General features: G+C 31.5%; 1 protein-coding gene across 1 annotated transcript; it reads left to right on the forward strand.

The window, feature by feature from the left end:
* Positions 1-413: 413 nt before the first annotated feature.
* Positions 414-20414, forward strand: LOC134702732 (uncharacterized; the record flags this gene model as incomplete). The annotated part of the gene is made up of 9 exons (XM_063563412.1): positions 414-517; positions 1283-1402; positions 4950-5018; positions 7513-7601; positions 11172-11289; positions 14950-15055; positions 15610-15656; positions 16428-16577; positions 20234-20414. Coding segments are annotated over exons 1-9 (904 nt in total), but the record flags the coding sequence as incomplete, so codon positions are not given.
* Positions 20415-21077: the final 663 nt, after the last annotated feature.

Below are 21077 nucleotides of genomic sequence, written 5' to 3' on the forward strand. Positions count from 1 at the left end.
GAACTTGTTGCTCAGTTTTTAGGTTTTCTATGTTGTTTCTTGTGTACTATTATTTGTCTGTTTATCTTTTTCATTTTATAGCCATGGTGTTAATTGTCAGTTTATTTTCCATTTATGAGTTTGACTTTTCTCTGGTATCTTTCGCCCCTCTTTAATGTATTTTGTATGCATGAAATTTGTTGATATGCCACAATGTGTGTCTATATTGTTGTATTGACTTGATTGGCTCATTAATGAATAAAAGGATATGTTAGATATATATTTATGTTAATGAGATAGCAAAACTGGTAACAAAAGTAATCAAATGACATTCATTCAATATGAATCTAAGACAATGAACTCTTACAGTTATTATGTTATCAACATGCAGTGTTATATGAGGTATTATTTCTGTTTAAAGGTATTTCAGATTATGGAAGTGGGACAAAGTTGACAAGAATGTCACAGTTGGAAAAATTGAGAACATCAATGTAACATTGGAAAGCTATTTTTTATGAGAGGCTTTTTGCCAGATGAGGTATGATGTAGAAGACCATGTTTTATTTATTAAGCTAAATATGTCACTAGGACACATGCTATGGAGCTGATTAAGGGATTTTACATACAATTTCAATGTCATGCAATTTTAAAAAATGAAAAAAGAGATCAGGGTTTGTTAAAAAGGACAGCAAACATATCACAAAAGTAACTAAAATGATATCTAGAAGGCAACTTAGAGTCTTATCAGCTTTTCATATTTTTGACTGGACACTGAGATGACCTACATAGACTGCTGATGGGTTTTATGATAAGACCTGCATTAAACATAAATATAAATAAACAGACAAGGACATGCTAATCAGATATTGATGTTTTGTCAAGTTCATTTAAGTTTCGTGTTATAGATTTAAAAAAAATTATTCAATGTTTAACCTTTACATGAATAATTTGTTTGTGGGACAAATCAGTCAGTTTCACTCGTTTCTTTAATAAATGAATATGGTTAGCACATGCATCACCCAGTGGTAAATTTAAAGGTTCATAATTTACAGGTTTCATGCTATAATTCATTTGTCTTGTCTTATAAAAATCCTATTCCATTTTATATACGGCTGCCCAAAAAAATGTATTTAATATATAATGCCATCGTCACAAAAGGTTGAACAGTGGCTATACATGCTATAGTTCCTTTAATCCCATTATTTGGACTCCTGATTTTATACAATACTGTATGAAGGCCCTATGAAAAATGGGGAAACTTCTATTATGACAAATTTAGTATTATTACAGATTATTTTTGTAGGTGATTGATGCTTATTTACATCAGCTGACTGCAGGATTAACTGGAACAATTTTTATCAACAGTACTATAATGACAGCCATTGCAAACAGGCAGACGGAAACACATGGCTGTTTACAGGAGGTATATTAAAGTCATATGAAGTGAGTGACCGGTGAAAATAATGTTAATCCAATTCTTGAACCAATGCATACATATATCATAAACTTAGTCTTCTGTGCACAATTTTATCATTTTTCACATAAATTTTGTATAATCGTCAAAAAAAATTTCAATTGGTCAGTGTTGTTGTGAAAATATGGCAACTCATTAATCATGTTAATGGTCGTGTTTTTAAGCAGAAGTTTAACAATTGACACCCATTCGTAAACAATTAACAAAGAAGCATGGATATTCAGGTAAGCACTTGTATAACAGGTACAATAAGTAGTATATCTTGATGACAGAGCAATGTTTACATTTAGTTTTCCATTCACACTTAAATGAATAAGGTCACGCTGCATATGGAAAACATGTCCGCGAATTGTTTGCTGGAAGCAAGCAAAAAAAAGAAAAGTAGGCTTCTTCTAAATTACACAAATTAAGCAATTTTCTTGAGAAAAATGTATGTGTACATAAGTTTTATAATAAAAACTAGCCATTTAGTTATAAGAAACATGTATAATTTCTTTTTGATTTGAAGTTTCATATGACTTTAAAGGAGCACCAGATAGCTACAAGATATATAAAAAACTTATATATTATTTTTTTTGCTCAATCATTAGTGAAATGCAAATAGTGAAATAATAGTTCGCTTGTAGCAACCAGCAACCTTTTCAGATAATAAGGACATACTACGTAGATGTGCATATCCACAGGAAATTATGATTAAATTTTTTGTCCAGGAGTTCCGCCCCTTTGAACTTATTTGCCCAATATACTACTGCAAACTTTTGTCATCGCAACAACTCTCAAACCACACAAAAAAATTTCATGATACCTTTTCAGATGATAAGGACATACTACGTAGATGTGCATATCCACAGGAAAATAAGATTCAATTTTTTTCCAGGAGTTACACCCCTTTGAACTTATTTGCCCACTATACTACTGCAACCTTTTCTTATTGCAACTCCTCTCAAACCACACAACATAATTTCATGAAACTGTTTAGATAATAAGGACATACTATGTAGGTGTGCATATTGACATGAAATTATGATTCAATTTTTTTTTCTGATACAATTTTTCATACGACTGCAAAATTTGAAAAAATTTTCGTCGTATATTGCTATCACGTTGGCGTCGTCGTCTGCGTCGTCATCGTCGTCCGAATACTTTTAGTTTTCGTACTCTAACTTTAGTAAAACTGAATAGAAATCTATGAAATTTTAACACAAGGTTTATGACCACAAAAGGAAGGTTGGGATTCATTTTGGGAGTTTTGGTCCCAACATTTTAGGAATTAGGGGCCAAAAAGGGCCCAAATAAGCATTTTCTTGGTTTTCGCACTATAACTTTAGTTTAAGTTAATAGAAATCTATGAAATTTTGACACAAAGTTTATGACCACAAAAGAAAGGTTGGGATTGATTTTTGGAGTTTTGGTTCCAACAGTTTAGGAATGAGGGGCCAAAAAAGGGCCCAAATAAGCATTATTCTTGGTTTTCGCACAATAACTTTAGTTTAAGTAAATAGAAATCAATGAAATTTAAACACAATGTTTATGACCACAAAAGGAATGTTGGTATTGATTTTGGGAGTTGAGGTCCCAACAGTTAAGGAATTAGGGGCCAAAAAGGGACCCAAATAAGCATTTTTCTTGGTTTTCGCACCATAACTTTAGTATAAGTAAATAGAAATGTATGAAATTTAAACACAAGGTTTATGACCATAAAAGGAAGGTTGGTATTGATTTTGGGAGTTTTGGTCCCAACAGTTTAGGAATAAAGGGCCCAAAGGGTCGAAAATTAAACTTTGTTTGATTTCATCAAAAATTGAATAATTGGGGTTCTTTGATATGCCGAATCTAACTGTGTATGTAGATTCTTAATTTTTGGTCCCGTTTTCAAATTGGTCTACATTAAGGTCCAAAGGGTCCAAAATTAAACTGAGTTTGATTTTAACAAAAATTGAATCCTTGGGGTTCTTTGATATGCTGAATCTAAAAATGTACTTAGATTTTTGATTATTGGCCCAGTTTTCAAGTTGGTCCAAATCGGGGTCCAAAATTAAACTTTGTTTGATTTCATCAAAAATTCAATAATTGGGGTTCTTTGATATGCCAAATCTAACTGTGTATGTAGATTCTTAATTGTTGGTCCCGTTTTAAAATTGGTCTACATTAAAGTCCAAAGGGTCCAAAATTAAACTAAGTTTGATTTTAACAAAAATTGAATTCTTGGGCCTCTTTGATATGCTGAATCTAAACATGTACTTAGATTTTTGATTATGGGCCCAGTTTTCAAGTTGGTACAAATCAGGATCCAAAATTATTATATTAATTATTGTGCAATAGCAAGAAATTTTCAATTGCACAGTATTCAGCAATAGCAAGAAATCTTCAATTGCACAGTATTGTGCAATAGCAAGAAATCTTCAATTGCACAGTATTGTGCAATAGCAAATATTTTCAATTGCACAGTATTGCACAATAGCAAAAAATATCTAATTGCACAATATTGTGCAATAGCAAGAAATTCCATTTGGATTTCAATTGGAGTTATCTTTCTTTGTCCAGAATAGTAGTTGAATCAACTTAAATCATTGTTTTATACAATATACAATGTATATTCACTTTTACTACCAACTGATAGATTAAAACAATCTTTACCATTCAGTAATAACAAGCACTTTTTTTACATTTTAATATTTTATGATGTATTTAAATAAGTAGTTATTGTTGCAAACTTCATAAGAAATTTGAATTGAGATCAGTTTTGAAATAAGGGAAAGGGGGATGTGAAAAAAAAATTGGGGGGTCAATTTTTTTCATTTCAGATTTCATAAATAAAAAGAAAATTTCTTCAAACATTTTTTTGAGAGGATTAATATTCAACAGCATAGTGAATTGCTCAAAGGCAAAATTTTTTGTTTAAGTTCATTAGACCACATTCATTCTGTGTCAGAAACCTATGCTGTGTCAACTATTTAATCACAATCCAAATTTAGAGCTGAATCCAGCTTGAATGTTGTGTCCATACTTGCCCCAACCGTTCAGGGTTCAACCTCTGCGGTCGTATGATGCTGCGCCTTGCGAGGCAACTGGTTTTTCTTACACTTATTTTATTTCTCCAATGACAATGTGGGGACGTGGGGTATGTGAGCGCGCTCACTGAGGTTCTTTAATTACAATTCTTTTTTGTACCAAACATGGGTATTCACGTTGGTTAAAACACACCTGTGGTGTTATTTTATTGCAAAATACCATTTAACTGACAGAACACTCAACACCATTTTTCTAATACATTATTTACATACAAATGTATGTATCATATAGATTAAGGACTTTCACTCAGTTACTGCATTATATACATTGTATGACCCTGTTAGATTATATATTGACACTGGGACATATCATGTAGATGTGCAAATAGACATTAAATGATGATTCAATTTATTTTAGGGGGGTAATGGGGTATGGGGTATGGGGTACTTCAGTGCAAAATCTATTTAAATGACTTTATTTATAGGTCAACTTCCAGGAATATGACTGTGTTATTGGTGCAGTGAATGAGGGAGAAAACCACTGGACTCTTTTGGTATGTAATGAATAAATTGCATTAGAAAGTCTTTAAAATGTCCCAAATGGCTATACATATATTTTCCCCTGCACAACACGTTGATAAGAAACATAGAAATACAAGGCATCTGTCTGTCTGTCCGTCCGTCCAAGTTAGCATGCTAACCTGTACAATTCTTGCCAATTTTTATGCCATGTCTGTACAGCTGTCTGTTTTTCCCAAAACTGGTTTCCGTTCTCTAACTTTAGTTTGCCTCAATCATATGTTATAAAGTTTATACAAAATGCTTATTACCACAAAACACAGATCAAGTTTGAATTTGGGTAGGGTCACTTTTGCCATTCTAGAGGTGGGCTCCTTTACAAATGGAAAAATTGATCAATTTTTTTTATTTCCATTCTCTAACTATAGTTTGCCTCAAACAAATTATATGAAACCTATATGCAATACTTATTACCAAAAAACATAGATCAAGTTTTAATTTTTGGTGGCCTCACTTTTACTGTTCTAGAGATATTCCCCTTTACACATGGAAAAATAGCAGAATTTTTTGTTTTTGTTTTTTAACTTCAGTTTTCCTTAGGCAAATGTTATGAAGCTTATTACCACTAAACACAGATTAAGTACACATTTGGGTAGTGTCTCATTTACCATTCTTGAGTTATGTATTTTAATAGGGGTAAATAGTGACCCTACACTGGTCATTATGTTATGCCATGAATATAAAAAAAGAAGCTGTGGTATAATTGCCAATAAGACAACTCTCAACAAGAGACCAAAATGACACAGAAATTAACAACTTAAAAGGTTACCAACAATGAGGAAAGCCCATACCACATAGTCAGCTATGAAAGGCCCCGATATAACAATGTAAAACAATTCAAACGAGAAAACTAATGGCCTAATTTATGTAGCACATTTCATTGAAAATTGGTATTGATGATGTTGTTTCTGCCAAATAAGTAAAAAACTTAGTTTTATAATCTAATAAAATAGGAAATTGTGAAGGTGTGTAGATATGTTTGACATATTGAATACCATTGTTTAAAGTTACCTAATTTAGGAGCCTGTAGGTCAGTGGTTGTCGTTTATTGATGTTTAGCATATTTGTTTTTCGTTCTATTATTTGGTTAAAAGTTTTCTCATTTACCCTGTTTCTCATTTGTCATTTGGGGTCCTTTTTATATAGCTCACTATGCGGTATGGGTTTTACAAGTACTCATTATTGGGCGCCCATTATTGAAGGCTATACAGTGATCTATAGTTGTTAATTTCTGTGCCATTATGTCCCTTTTAGAGAGTTATTTCATTGGCAATCCTATCAAATCTTCTTATTTTTATGCTCTTTATAAATTTGGTATGTTCAAAGGCACTTTGTCTGATTACCTTAAATTGATGAAATGTATGTCATACATTTCATATGTTATATAGGACATTGAAGGAGAATATTCAGTTCAATCATGTACTAAGGGTTGCATTTTATTTTGTGTCTTCATGATTTATACCATACCTGTCAACTGACCCGTATTCTGCGGGTGTGACCCGAGATTTTCACAATTCTGAGGAATCACCCGGAACAGCCGCCGGGTGATTGAAATAACCCGGGAATTCCAAAAATGACCCGATTTCACCCGTTTTTTTTAGCCTTGAGATTGATTTCATAAGTAATATTCCTTTGAAATACCGGCAAATTCGTAATTCTTCCATGAACAGGAAGTTCATCTAGCTATGTAAACTGTCAAATTAAGTGACCCATTAAGTGCATGGCTTCACTTGACAGCTTTGGTGTCAAACACACTGTTAATTAACACCAATTACCTTAGCTTTAGGTCGTAAATAAATTGCACCATTGGTTTACAAACTGAACTAGAGTTACTTCCCCTTATTTGTCACCATTCAAAATTATTCCTTATATTTACGTTTTATGGGTGAAAAAGATTAATCATAAAAATATAAAATTCAAATACATATTGAAAAAAATCTTTTCAATATTTTTATACCTTTATACAATTTTTTTAAAAAGTTGAAAATTATTTTTTACATTTATACTTCCTTTAACTGTATTACTATATTTTATCATAGTCTAATTTTCTTGTTAAATGAACAATTTTATGGTTTATGGCTATATAGGCAATAGTCTCAAACATTTTTGAAGAATTACATTAAATTCTAGTGTTTGATGATTGTAGTAATTATTTCTCAAAAAGTAAAGCACATGAGACTGACTTGAAAAGTGCAATAAAATAATATTTAATAAGATTTAAAATGACTTAACAAAGTGAACATGCATTGATGTTTTGGTATCTTTGATATACATTATAAGAAAATGAAATACTGAAATTCAGCTCGAAAAAGTTTGTACGCGTTATGACCTGAGATTTGATTCTTCAATGCAGGTCATGACCTGCATTTTCATCGTCACAGGTTGACAGGTATGTTTATACAAGTCTCGGTTATCTTTTAAAATTTTTACTTAAAGCCATTTCTGTCATAGTTATTTCTTATCTTGAAGATTATTTTACCTAAAGAAAAGATGATTTGTTATTACAATCCTATGGGTGAAACATTCCTGTCACTTCAAACATTAATGGAGAACTGGTAGTAAGTAAAACTATTTTCTTGAAATATAATTTGTTGGGGAAAGACGGCTTCAAGCCGTCAATCCCCTATGGGGTTGACCAGAGTCATCCCCTCACGTCATTCATTTTGTTTGTTTTGTGTGGAAAAAAACCCAACAAATTTTACTGAGATTGGTGAGAAGGAGACACACAAATGAATAGATTGACTTAAAACACTTTTTTCACCTTTCCCTTCTGTTTCTCGTGAAATTATCGTATCTTTAGCTCTCCTTTACATTATTTACATTTCTTTTTCAATCCAGAAAAACCAGTATGACGATTTTATTCTAAATATATCCAACCTACATTATATTTAATAGTGACGTCATCATGGGAATTCCACACTACGCAGAAGCAGGGATATCCTTCACTGGTTATTCAAATCATTCGTGCACTAATTAAAAATTGATATTTGTTAAACTTAAACATTATAAGATATGTTTGCTGTTGATGATTCAAACATGCAATACTTTAATTTGTAGGTCAACAACTTTCAAAGTAAACAAAGACCGTGGGGATACATGAGATTGGGGAGAGAAACGATTTTATTCATTTTTTTCTGTAAAGTTCTGTTTTGAGAATCTTTCTCCAATTCAGGAGCACCTCAAATTGATGAGTAATTATCCACTAAAATGAAAGTTAATGTATCTGAAAACTTAAAATGTGACATTTAGTATATGATTAGTAGTCTTACATTAAAACTAAATTTTGTGTACCAATGGTAAAAAAAAAAATTAAAAATGTTGCATTTTGTAGTTTAAACCTACATGTTGTATTTTGTAGTTTAAACCTATATGTTGTATTTTGTAGTTTAAACCTATTTATTCATGAAATTTACAAATATTTCAAGATGTAGGATCATATTGTTTTTCATTAGTACCTGTAATATTACGGCCTCCACATGACAAGAAAAAAACTAAAAATCTTAAGAGTACTGTCACAAAAAATGGAAAATGGCCCTAGCCTGCAGTTCAGTGGTACACAATTAAGATTTCAAAAAATATTGTAGTTGTTGTAAAATGACAAAATTCAGTTGAATTTTAGATAATTTACTATCAACTTCAATTGTGTATTGTGTGTCAGTGCTACCTACTTGTGGAATTTCAAAATGTTTAGATTTAGAAGATGCAGATCTCTTCCATGGTCCAAATTGAATCCTAAACTGAGGAAACGCAATTACATAAAACAACAATTGATTTCAATAATATCAACCTTTCTACATGTTCTAGCTGTTCTTTTTTTCATTCTTTATATGAAGACTATCAAAAAGTTACCCTTCCCCCTGAAAAAAAATGGAAACAAGGGCTGTCTTTCCCCTCAGAGATATTCAGATCTTTGATTAATTATCTTATATTTCACAACAGTCTTGGAACAGTGTCAATTGGGCAATAATAATAATAATAATAATAATAATAAATTCTTTATTTAAAGAGGGTAACTCAATTAGAAATAGTCTAATTTTCATTGAGGCCCTCAAACAAAATACATGCATACAGTTAACATTCATACATTCATACATTAATTTACAATATATATTACTAGTATATACACAATTCAATCATTGAAATATACAAAGGGTAATAAATGACAATATTTGATATAGTTTTGTTAGAGGAAAACAAATTAGTTGACTTGCATATAATTTTCAAGAAAATGATTATAACTATGTTTCTTGAATAATTCCACATTAGGACATTTTTTTATTTCGAGTGGTAAATTATTCCATACTTTGGTTGCAGAATAATGAAAAGATTTTTTATAAAAATTTGTATTTGGTCTTGGAACAAAAAGATCATTATTAGAGACAGATCGTAAGTTGTGGCGTTGCACATCATCAATATTTAGTATTGCTAAGTAATCAGGTGTTAGCCCATTTACAATTTTATACATTAGAATTGATTGTTGGTATTTTATTCTTTTGGTAAAAGATAGCCATTTTAAAGAAGAAAACATGAAATTAGATGGAATAGAAATATCGCATTCCAGTATAATTCTTGCTACTCTTTTTTGAAGTTTTATGATTCTATCTGAATCTTTTTGTAATACATTTCCCCAAACTGAACTACAATAGTCTATATATGGTAGAATATATGCATTATAAAATAGTTGCCTTGTGTGTATTGGCAAATATACTTTAATTTTATATAAAAGTGATACTTTAGATGAGATAATTTTACATATACGATCAACATGATCTTCCCAGCTTAAATTTTCATCAATGTCTATTCCAAGTAATTTGAAAGAATGGACATTCTCAATACATGTTTCGTTGACTGTAATACATAATTCTGATAGTTGTTTAAGTTTTTGTTTTGAACCCAATTTCATACACTTAGTTTTTTGTGCATTGATTTTCATACTGTTATTGTTACACCAAGATTGTATAGCATTTAAATCATTTTGCAATATGCTGTTTATTTTTTCAATGTTTTTATCATGAAAATGCAATGTTGAATCATCAGCATATAAATCCATATTGGATTGTTTAACATGAAGTGGTAAATCATTTATATATATTAAAAATATCAGTAAACCTAAAATAGAACCTTGAGGCACTCCATACTTTACAAACGATTTATCAGATTTAATGTTAGCGTATTGGACTTCTTGTTGTCTGTCAGACAAATATGATTTTATCCAATCTATTATATGTTTTCCGATATGATAAAATTTTAACTTTTCTAGAAGTATGGCATGGTTAATAAGGTCAAAAGCCTTACTGAAATTAGGGGCAATCAATCATATATATTCATAAAAACACATTTTAAGAATGAACCAAGTGTCCCTGGAAGCATTAATTGTGCAACCCAGAATTAAGAAAAAAAAAGCTAAATATAAGAAGCTCTATTATAGCTATTTTCATAATTTCACCAAATATAAAGTTGTTTCAGGACTAGGCAAATACTTTTTCAATTCAACATATATAAAAGTTGATGTACAACGACCTGTCAAATGTAAAATTTGATTTTAATTTGCAAACACCTTTTAGTCCTGGTATCTATGATGAGTTTATTTACCTATATATTATGAAAAATAAGAAACGATAACTTTTTAAAATTTACACTATTAATTGGGCCAAATAAGAACTTTTTTGCCCATAACTCCTATGCTGTCACTTCAGGTACTGTGGATTCATTTATTTTCGTGGGTACCAATTTTTGTGGATTGAACAAAACTTACACTTTCGTGGACATTTAATTTCGTGGTTCTGCCAAAGTCTGCATTACTTAACAAACCTATGGAAGATTTGTAGTTCGTTGAACATTTTAATTTGTAGTTCACCTAGCTGTTCCTAAAAAATCCATAAAAATTGGTATCAAATGAAAAATAATGAATCCACAGTATGGTTTAGAGAAAACAAGAGATGATTGCATTTGCATTTTAATTATATACCACATTATCATAGGTCAACAGTTGTGATTTACAAAATCTGGAGAGTTATAGACAAAGCATTAATGGTAAATAAAAAAATCAAAAAAATCAAGGGAACCTTCAGAAAGTAGAAGTACAATATTGATAACTAAATTGAAGAGTATCTTACTGAACATTTCAGCTTCTTCATGAAAGAAAGGTCAGATTTCATGCTAGATGGAAATGGAACCTGGCGGGTAAATGTGCTTGATCATTCCAAACAACTGGACAGCATTTCTTGTGGAGTTTATGTCCTAAAGGTAGGATAAAGTCATAAAGTTCTGTAAAATCATTATTTGCTTATTGCTTGTGGGATTTACCACTCATTAGATTAGATAGAAGACAGAAAGTTTTAATTTTAGAAGTTTTCACTTTGCATTGATTGAGGCTGATTCTTTTTAAAATGAAAAAAAATATTTTCATGTGTTATGCATTGTATGTAGATAGATAACATTTTGCAACATTTATTACAGTTTATTAGCTTCAAGGAATAAAATGCTCAAATTCAAATGTTTTATCCCACCCGGCCCAAAAATGCCAAATAAGCTTTTCTCATCACTTTTCTTGTCCATTTTCTTTTAAAAAAATCTTCTCCTCTGAAACTACTGGGCCAAATGAAACAAAACTTCTCCTTAGGATATCTAGTTTAAAGAATGTAAACGGCCACCAATGGCTAAAAATAGAGCATGGGAGTAAAATGCAGTTTTTGGCTTATAGCTCTGAAACTTAAGCATTTAGCAAATCTGACATGTAGTAAAAATGTTCCCCAGGGTAAAATCTATCTGCCCTGAAATTTTCTGACGCATTATAAAACAGGTTGTTGGGTTGCTGCCCCTAAATTGTTAATTTTAAGGAAATTTTGCAATTTTTGGTTATTTTCTTGAATATAATAATAGATATCTATAGATAAACTATAAACAGCAAAATTGTTCAGCAAAGTTAGATGTAAAAATATGTTCCAAAATGGTCAATTGACCCCTTTTGGAGTTATTGCCATTTAAAGACAATTTTTTCAATATTTTTCGTAAATTTTTGTTAGCTTTTACAAAAATCTTCTCTTCTGCAACTGCAGGGCCAAATTGAACCAATCTTGGACTAAATCATCCTTATGGTATTTAGTTAAAAAATGCATCAAATGATCCTGCCCATCAACCAAGATGGACGCCATGGTTAAAAATATAACATGGGGGTAAGATGCAGTGTTTGGCTTATATTTCTTAAACTAAAGCATTAACAGGAAATATGGAAGCAATTTACATGTTCATCAGTTCAACATCTATCTGTCCTAATATTTTCAGATGCATCAGACAATCTTTTGATGGGTTGCTGACCCAGAATTGGTAATTTCAAGGAAATTTTGCAGTATTTGGTTATTGCCTTGACTATTATAATAGATATATAATAGATTATAGAGATAATAAGTAAACAGCAATATTGTTCAGCAAAGTAAGATCTACTAATGAGTCAACATGACCAAAATGGTCAATTGACCCTTGAGAAGTTATTGCCTTCATAGTAAATTTTTAACAATTTTTGGTAAATTTTTTAATCTTTTGCAAAAATCTTCTCCTCTGAAACTTCTGAATTAAATTTAACCAAACTTTTGGCACAATCATCATTTATGTATCTAGTTGTCAAATGACCTCGCCTACCAACCGACATGGCTGACATGGATAAAAATAGAACATAGGGGTAAAATGCAAGTTTTGTCTATCATTTTTTTAACCTTTTTGAATAGAGAAAATCTGAAAATCTGAAATGAACAAATATGTTCAGAATAATGAGCTCTACTAATTGTTCATATATGTCCAAACTGTTAAACAAATTATTATAGGAGTTATGACCCATTTTTTTAATTTTTGGTGTATGAAAGGATTGTAAGGTGTACATGTGACGTCCAACTGGCTTGTGTCATCTGACCTTGACCTCACCTATATTTGGTGTATGGAAATATTTTATAATCTATATGTCAGTCGAGCAGGTTTTATTTGACCTTGACCTCATTTTCAAGGTTCATTGTCCTGTGTAAAGTTTTTGTGTTTTGGTCTGTTTTTCTTCCAACTATAAGCAATAGGTCAACTGAATTTGTTGTATGGAAAGATTGTAAGCTGTATATGTCTGTTTGACAATTGACCTTGACCTCATTTTGGTGGTGCATTGGTCAATATTAAGTTTCAATGGTTAAGTTTGTTACGTATATTCTATAAGCAATAGGTCAATTATATTTAGTGTATTGAATGATTGTAAGGTGTACATGTTTTTCTTGTTTGGTTAAACTGACCTTGACCTCATTTTTTTGGCTCATCTTAAGTTGATGTGATAGTTGTAGTAAAGCTTTACACAATAACAATGGTAAGTAAGGAAGGCGAGACATTTCAGCGTGTGCACTCTTGTTTTATATTTTTTAAATATTTCACTCTGACAGACAGTTTTCAATAATTCTTTCAAAAATTTAAAAAAGACCAATTGAGCTTTTCTCATCACTTGGCATCTGTCATCCGTGGTCATCGTCCATCATAGTCATTATTGCTGTAGTAGTCATTAACTTTTTACATTTTGAACTTTTTCTTGAGAACCACTACATGGAATATAACCAAACATGACATGAATATTCCTAATGAGGTGCTGACCAATTGTTGTTAGTTTGTAGGCAATCAATCATCCAAGATGGCTGCCATTAGAGGAAATTGTTTAACATAGGACCTAAGGACCATACATACAAATGTCTTCTTTTAGGGAACCACTGAATGGAATGAAACCAAACATAGCATAAATGTCCCTTAGAGGTGTAGACTAAGTGTTGTTACTTTAAAGCTGATCAATCTTCAAAGATGGCTGCCACATACGAACTTAATTTAACAAAGGACCCTATGGGAATTACATACATGTAATGTCTTCTTTAAGAGAACCACTAAATGGAATGAAATAAAACATGGCATGGATGTTCCTTGTGAGGTGCTGACCAAGTGCTGTTACTTTGTAGGCGATTCATTATCCAAGATGGCTACCAGCAGGAGACATTGTTTAACATAGGACTCTATGATACAAATGTCTTCTTGTAGAGAATCTCTGAATGGAATGAAACCAAGCATAGCATAAATTTTCATTATGATGAGCTGACCAAGTGTTGTTACTTTAAAGCTGACCAATCACCCAAGATGGCCTCTAGAGAGGGACTTAGTTTAACATAGGACCCTATGTGAAATACATAGAAATGTCTTCTTTTAGAGAAACATGGAATGGAATGAAATTAAGCATGGCCAGCATATTACGTATGAGGTGCTGACCAAGTGTTGTAACTTTGTAAGCAATCAATTATCCAAGATAGCTTCCAGCAGGGAACTTCATTTAACATAGGACCCTATGGACAATATGTAACATACAAATGTCTTCTTTTAAAAAGAGAACCACTGAATGGAATGAAAAGAAACATACCATAAATGTTCCTTATGAAGTGTTTTTACTTTGTAGCCGATCCATCATCCAAGATGGCTGCCAGCGTGGGACTTAGTTTAACATAGGACCCTATTTGAAATACATACAAATGTCTTCTTTTAGAGAACCATTGAATGGAAGGAAATTAAACATGGCGTGAATGATACTTATGAGGTGCTGACTAAGTGCTGTTAGTTTGTTAGCAATCCATCATCCAAGATGGCTGCCAGTAGGGGACATAGTTTAACAGATGACCCTACAATTATATAAATGTAATGTCTTCTTTTGGAAACCACTGAATGGAATGAAATAAAACATGGCATGCATGTTCCTGTTTTCCATGATTTCAAAAAACAAAGTATAATCAGATGAGCTACACAAACTTTCAAGAGCCTCTAGTTTAGTATGAAAACTACTTTCATTTTCAGGTTGTTTATCTGTATATAATGAAAGACAACTTGATATTTTAGTAATTTGTTTTCTAGATGGCTGAAATGTTTCTTTCTGGTGGAGATATTCAGTTTGTTATGACAGCAGAAGATCTTAATCAGTATCGTCTTCAAATTGGGACAGTCATATTAGGACAATGTGGTGAGAATTCTTGAATTATTATATATATAGATTAATATTCTTATTATTATACTTCAAGTCAAAATGCCAGATTTTGATTGGACTATACGAGGGAGATAATTTACCCTATCTGACATGGCCTAAAGGGAGATACTTTTTTTTAAAGTCATCCTCTTGTGCAGACCTATCAAGTATAGATAACATTGAATACAATGAATTGAATTTATACTAAGGAATTAAAACAAATGCTCTTGGTCTTCGTTTTAGCCTCAAAAGATCTAGAACTTTTATATAGACTGCTAAAAAAATTTAAAAATTGTCTTGCTTCACTTCTGTGGTTTTTCTTATAAATGTTTCCTTGTTATTTATGTGAGGTCATATTTAAGTAAATTCAAATTTAACAGTAAGAAAACAATAATGACAGAATATTCAGTATATTTATTTAAAAAAACACATAGCTGAGAGGGTGGTAGAGCAGATTGCTACCCCTGGATAAAGCATTGATTTTAAGTTTTTACAAGCTTAAATAAGTCCATATGTTTTTTGTTTATAAGATTTAATGATGTATTTTTAAGGTTTACTAAAAGTACACCAGTCTATAGTTGCAAAGAGATCGGTCAAGGTATGTTGCTCTTTATGACAAAACATGAAAAACTGCTCAGACAGAATTATGAAGAATACTAAAATCAATACTACACAAGTTTTTAGCTAACCATTGCCAATTGGTTGACTGATAAAAGTCCTGTGTTATGTGCTCATGGTCTTAGATAGAACAATACACCGTAAATAGACAAATTTCTTATTAGGACAATATTAAAGTACATTCCCAGATTTCTGTTTGCCTATAAAAGTGTGTGATCAGTGTGTTACTCAGATTTTTGTCTCTGCTCAGTGAAGTCAGCTGTATACAGGGATCATTGTCGGATGTGGATTCATCAATATTATTTTCCGCCAATTTTTTTACCACTTTGTTCAATATCAGTGTTAATAAAAAAAAATCTACATGATTTTTAAGCCATCACAGAAAGTTTAATATCCCTCATTCATAAAGTTAAACAACAACGAGAAAAATGTAATAAGTCCAACAAAAATTATAAAATGCATGTATGACTTTGGACAATAACGTGACCGCAATGACCTTGGACAGCGCCACCTGGCTGTACTCTCATGGGAAATCATATTATATCATCAGTTTAATAGAATATGTGTTAGGACGACGTCGAAAGTAAACTGTGAATTCTTAGTAAAAGATACAGTTCCTTATATTTTCTACTTTAATCAAAGAATTCAAATATAGAAAAATTTAACTGGTGACCGAAATTTTTTATTTTTTATGTACTACGAGCACTTAATGTAATTTAGAGATTGTAATTCATTATCATTATCTCTTTAGTCAACATGTGGAATCACCAACTTGATGCCTCCTAAGCCAGCTATTGGAAACAATAAGATGATACTGTCTGAAACTTTTCAGCCACAACCCTGTACTGAAGAGACAGCAGTATCTTGTATTGATGATGGAACAACTCTTGAAGGCAACAGGGTAACTTAAAAAGAATATATTTATCTGATTGTAGATTGGAGTGTCACAATGACAAACTTGTAGCTGATTGTTCCTCAGCTAATTGAATGAAAAAAACAAAATGTATGTTTGTTTTATTTTGATATGTTTTTGTTTTGTGTTATATTTACATTTGACTAGCAGGCATAATGACGGCTACAAGCTTGAGTTTTGATAATGAGAAATTTTATTTAATGATAGATGTTCGTTCATACAGCAACTTCTTAAAAAGAAAGATAAGAAGTTAGCAATAACCTTTAACTTCTTCCCCTATATAGATGATGTGCTCTCACTAAATAATACAAAATTTGGTTTATATTAATATTTAACTTTTACCAACATTTTAGTGCGTTTATAAATAAGGTGGTAAAAACTTTGTTGTACATGTTTGCTATTAGAGGTACAATATGACATAGGTATGAGTTTGCAAACCAAAAATGACATAAAAGAAATGTGGCTCAATAAAAGAACATTTATGTAATCTAAGAGTGACATACTCAGGTTTCAGATTTTGAACAGAAATATCAGCATATTGCTGGTTATAAAATTGCTTCTTTTAAAAAAAACATCCGACACTGTGGCAAATTCCAACCCACACTTCTCACCAAGTTGTTTTTGTGATAATTTTGGAATCTTATCGTTGTATTCAATTTAACTGTCCAAAGTAAAGCTTAAATCCGTTCTAGTCTGTTTTGGTGAAGGCAAACCAGAGTAATTTTCCTAAAATATCTTTTTACATTAATGTGTCATAGCCATGTCGTATTACATTTGAATGCATTTGACTAAGAATCTGAAAATAACTTACATTAACGGTTTCATTATTCATAAACTTACCTGTTACCCTTAATGAGCCTCAACTCACCTTCTGATCTTTAAATTCAATTGTACAAAATCATGTCAATTTGTTTGATAGTTCTTCACATCAACACGTGATAATTAATTATCTAAATTTATTGATTAGCAGATCAAAGGGTTGGATTAGACAGGATTAATTAGTTATAACTAATATCACTGGGACTTAAAAACAGTGTCTGATTATGGAAGGGACAGGTTTCGGACTTCACAAGTTTTTTTAACAAAAAATGCTATAGAAATTTCTCAGGACCAGAATATTTTGTCTGATGTCACAAGTTGTCAGAATTCTCAGGTGTCGGATTAAGCAAGTTGCACTGTATGTTGAAAAATGTATCCCATCTGACTAGAGATAAAGGATACTATAGATACAGTTAAGTCTGCCTAATATCTTGACTTACATCTAGAAATTGAGGGTCGGTTGAAAACCTTTACGACAAAAGAGATTATTTCAGCTTTCTAATTGTGAACTTACCATTTATATGTAGCAACATTCCAGCAGGGCCTGCATACGAAGTATATATCTTCCAATTGATACAATATTCCCTGGCTTGTATTTCCTATCATGATTTCCTTGATAGAGGATTGCTGCTCACAAGGAAGCTATTAAACCAAAAGTTCCTAATGGTAAAGTTGAAATTCTCCCTTCGTAAATTTTAAAAACGCCATCACAAGGTTGATCGTTATGAAATAACCGTTTCACAGATGATATCGGATACGTTCCTTATGTCTTAACTACAATACCCTTCCCTTTTCACAAATGTGACCTACCGAATAAGACTATTTACTGGATTTGTAATAACATGACTGGTGCCACATATGAAGCAGGATCTGCTCACACATCCAGAGCACCTGAGATTACCCCAGTTTTTGGTGGGTTAGTGTTGCTTAGTCTTTAGTTTTCTATGTTGTGTCTTCTGCACTATCATGTAGATATATAAAGATGTGGTACGATTGCCAATGAGACAACTCTCCATCCAAGTAACAATTTATAAAAGTAAACCATTATAGGTCAAGGTACAGCCTTCTGTTTGTCTTTCTATTTTTTAACCATGGCGTTGTTAGTTTATTTTCAATCTATGAGTTTGACTGTCCTTCTTTCGCCCCTCTTTTATAATTAATTCCAAGCTGTTTAGTTATATAATGCCAATCATAATTGATTGATTAGAGTAAATAATTTATTATACACCTAATCACACTATTAAAGGAATTTAATTTTTATATTAGAATTGTAATTAAGAATTGAATGCTCTTTTTTGTAAATTTATTGGGATGTAAAAGCGTTGACCGAAGTACATTTTGTTTCCGACTAAAAATGTGCGCAGGGTCAACGCTTTTACAACCCTATAAAGTTACAAAAAAAAGCATTCAATACTTATAATTACATTTTTATCTATAGGATCATGAAAACACGCCTTTTATCAAGTTTTTATTTCATTTACCTGTGCACTTTATTGTGGGACCTCATGTCATCATGAATGAAAACTTGCATTGTGTAATGCAATTGATTAAGGAATATCACAAGATTGCTAGTTAGCCAATCAGAATAACGTATTATAATGAAACATAGATCTAATGTAATTATTAGAAAGTAATGCACAAATAACAAGCAATTCAATATGTTAAATAATTCTATATTACTATTGATAAAGAAATATTTTATAAAGATTTGCAAAAAACTCTTCATAAAATATTTGGATATTAAATATTATAATGGAATGAGTTGGCAAAGGTATGTATACCAGTTAGTATAGGTACAAGTTGACGTTTAAGCGAACAAGTTGACATGGTACAAGTTTGCAATGATACAGGTTGACTTGCTTTTCTCACCTTTAAAAATTTCCTAATCTTATAATGAAAACAAGGAGATGTGGTATGAATGCTTTATATAATGACACAACTATCCAACAAATATTATGTACAACATTTAACAATAGGTAAAATCTTTGCTGTAAATGTAATGGAAGTTTTATATATTTTTAGTTTTGATATATTTTGCGGTAACTGCAGATGAATATTTACCTTTCTTAGTAACGTGAAAACAAACAAGAGCTTAACCTTGGTACTGTTGACATAAGAATTTAAATGTGCTTGTGGTTTGTTAATAGAAATTTTGTTCGAACACCAGTTTTGGTTAAAGTGGATGAGTCTATTAGGTTTTTGACACGTGTGTTGAAACTTATTTCGTACAACGTTTTTACATTTTTTTCTTTATCAGTTTTCTTGCTTGAAGATCATTATTCACCAAGTTTTCTGGAATTGATTAAGAGCTATGCAAATCTATTTTTCTTGTTTCTGAAATGACGATTTAATTTTGTCTTTGACCATGCACCCCCCTTTTTTTTAACTGTAAATTTTTAGACAATCATCATGCGATGTTTATAAAATCTGAGCAATAATATTTCATCGAAATAAAATTTAAGATATGATGATAAAATAGCATAACAAACATATTAATGATTGAAAGGTGAAATATATAATGATTTTGCATATTTTTCTGTCTTCAGAAGATAATTTTTTTCTTTTTTTTTTCCCCCCCGACCGACCGACCAGACTTTTTCATGGTGAAAATCCGTAAACCAACAAATTAAAAAATCGTGGCCTAAGGTTGACAATTCAATCTCATGCAGTTAACTTAGTAACATGAATATCCATTAATTAAACTCTACATCACTAAACATGAGAATCTTTCAACAAACAAACCTTTCAATTTGTTCAATTAAATTAAATCTGTATTTTTTGTTAAAAGTAAAACATTATCTCAACTTTTCAATTTGGATTTTTAGAGTGATAATGGTGGAAATGAGGAGGAAGATGTAGATGACAACGATGACAACAACAAAGGTTTAAAGGGTGGAAATGAGGAGGAAGATGTAGATGACAACGATGACAACAACAAAGGTTTAAAGGGTGGAAATGAGGAGGAAGATGTAGATGACAACGATGACAACAACAAAGGTTTAAAGGGTATTACAATATTTTAGTTTTATAGTAAAAAAGCAAGACATAGGTATGCTGTTTCCAGTGTGGCTGCGGCGGCGTCACAAACAATGTATTAGTTTGTGATTAGGTCTAGTTTATGGTGAACCACTAGTGGTAAGTCAAAGATATTTGGTATGCAGTTGTATAAGTATTGGCACATCTCATTACCATGGAGATTATTTGGCCTTATCCCCTCAGTTATGGTCTATTGACTGAAAGTTTTCATGTATTAGTTTGTGATTATGTCAGTTAATGGGGGGCCACTAGTGATGAGTAAATGATATTTGGTATGCAGTTGTATAATCATTGGCATATCTCATTTCCATGGAGATTGTTTGACCCTGCCCCTTCAGTTATGGTTTATTGACATTGAAATTTTGCTTAGCTGACATGTATTAGTTTGTATTTATGTTTGTTTAAAGGGAGTCAATGGTATCTGGTATGCAGTTGTATTAGCATTAATGGCACAACTCATTTCCATGGAGATTGTCTTGTCATGTACCTTCAGTCATGTTTCATTGACTTTGAATATTTGCAAACTTACATGTAATAGTGTTGCTATTTTAATTTCAACATTTGCATTATCAAAATTTAAAAAAAGCGAGACATATCTCTGTGATAACAGTTTATTTTTATCAGAAATGTAGA

Source organism: Mytilus trossulus, unplaced genomic scaffold, assembly GCF_036588685.1.
Source record: "Mytilus trossulus isolate FHL-02 unplaced genomic scaffold, PNRI_Mtr1.1.1.hap1 h1tg000644l__unscaffolded, whole genome shotgun sequence".
NCBI classification, from domain to species: domain Eukaryota; kingdom Metazoa; phylum Mollusca; class Bivalvia; order Mytilida; family Mytilidae; genus Mytilus; species Mytilus trossulus.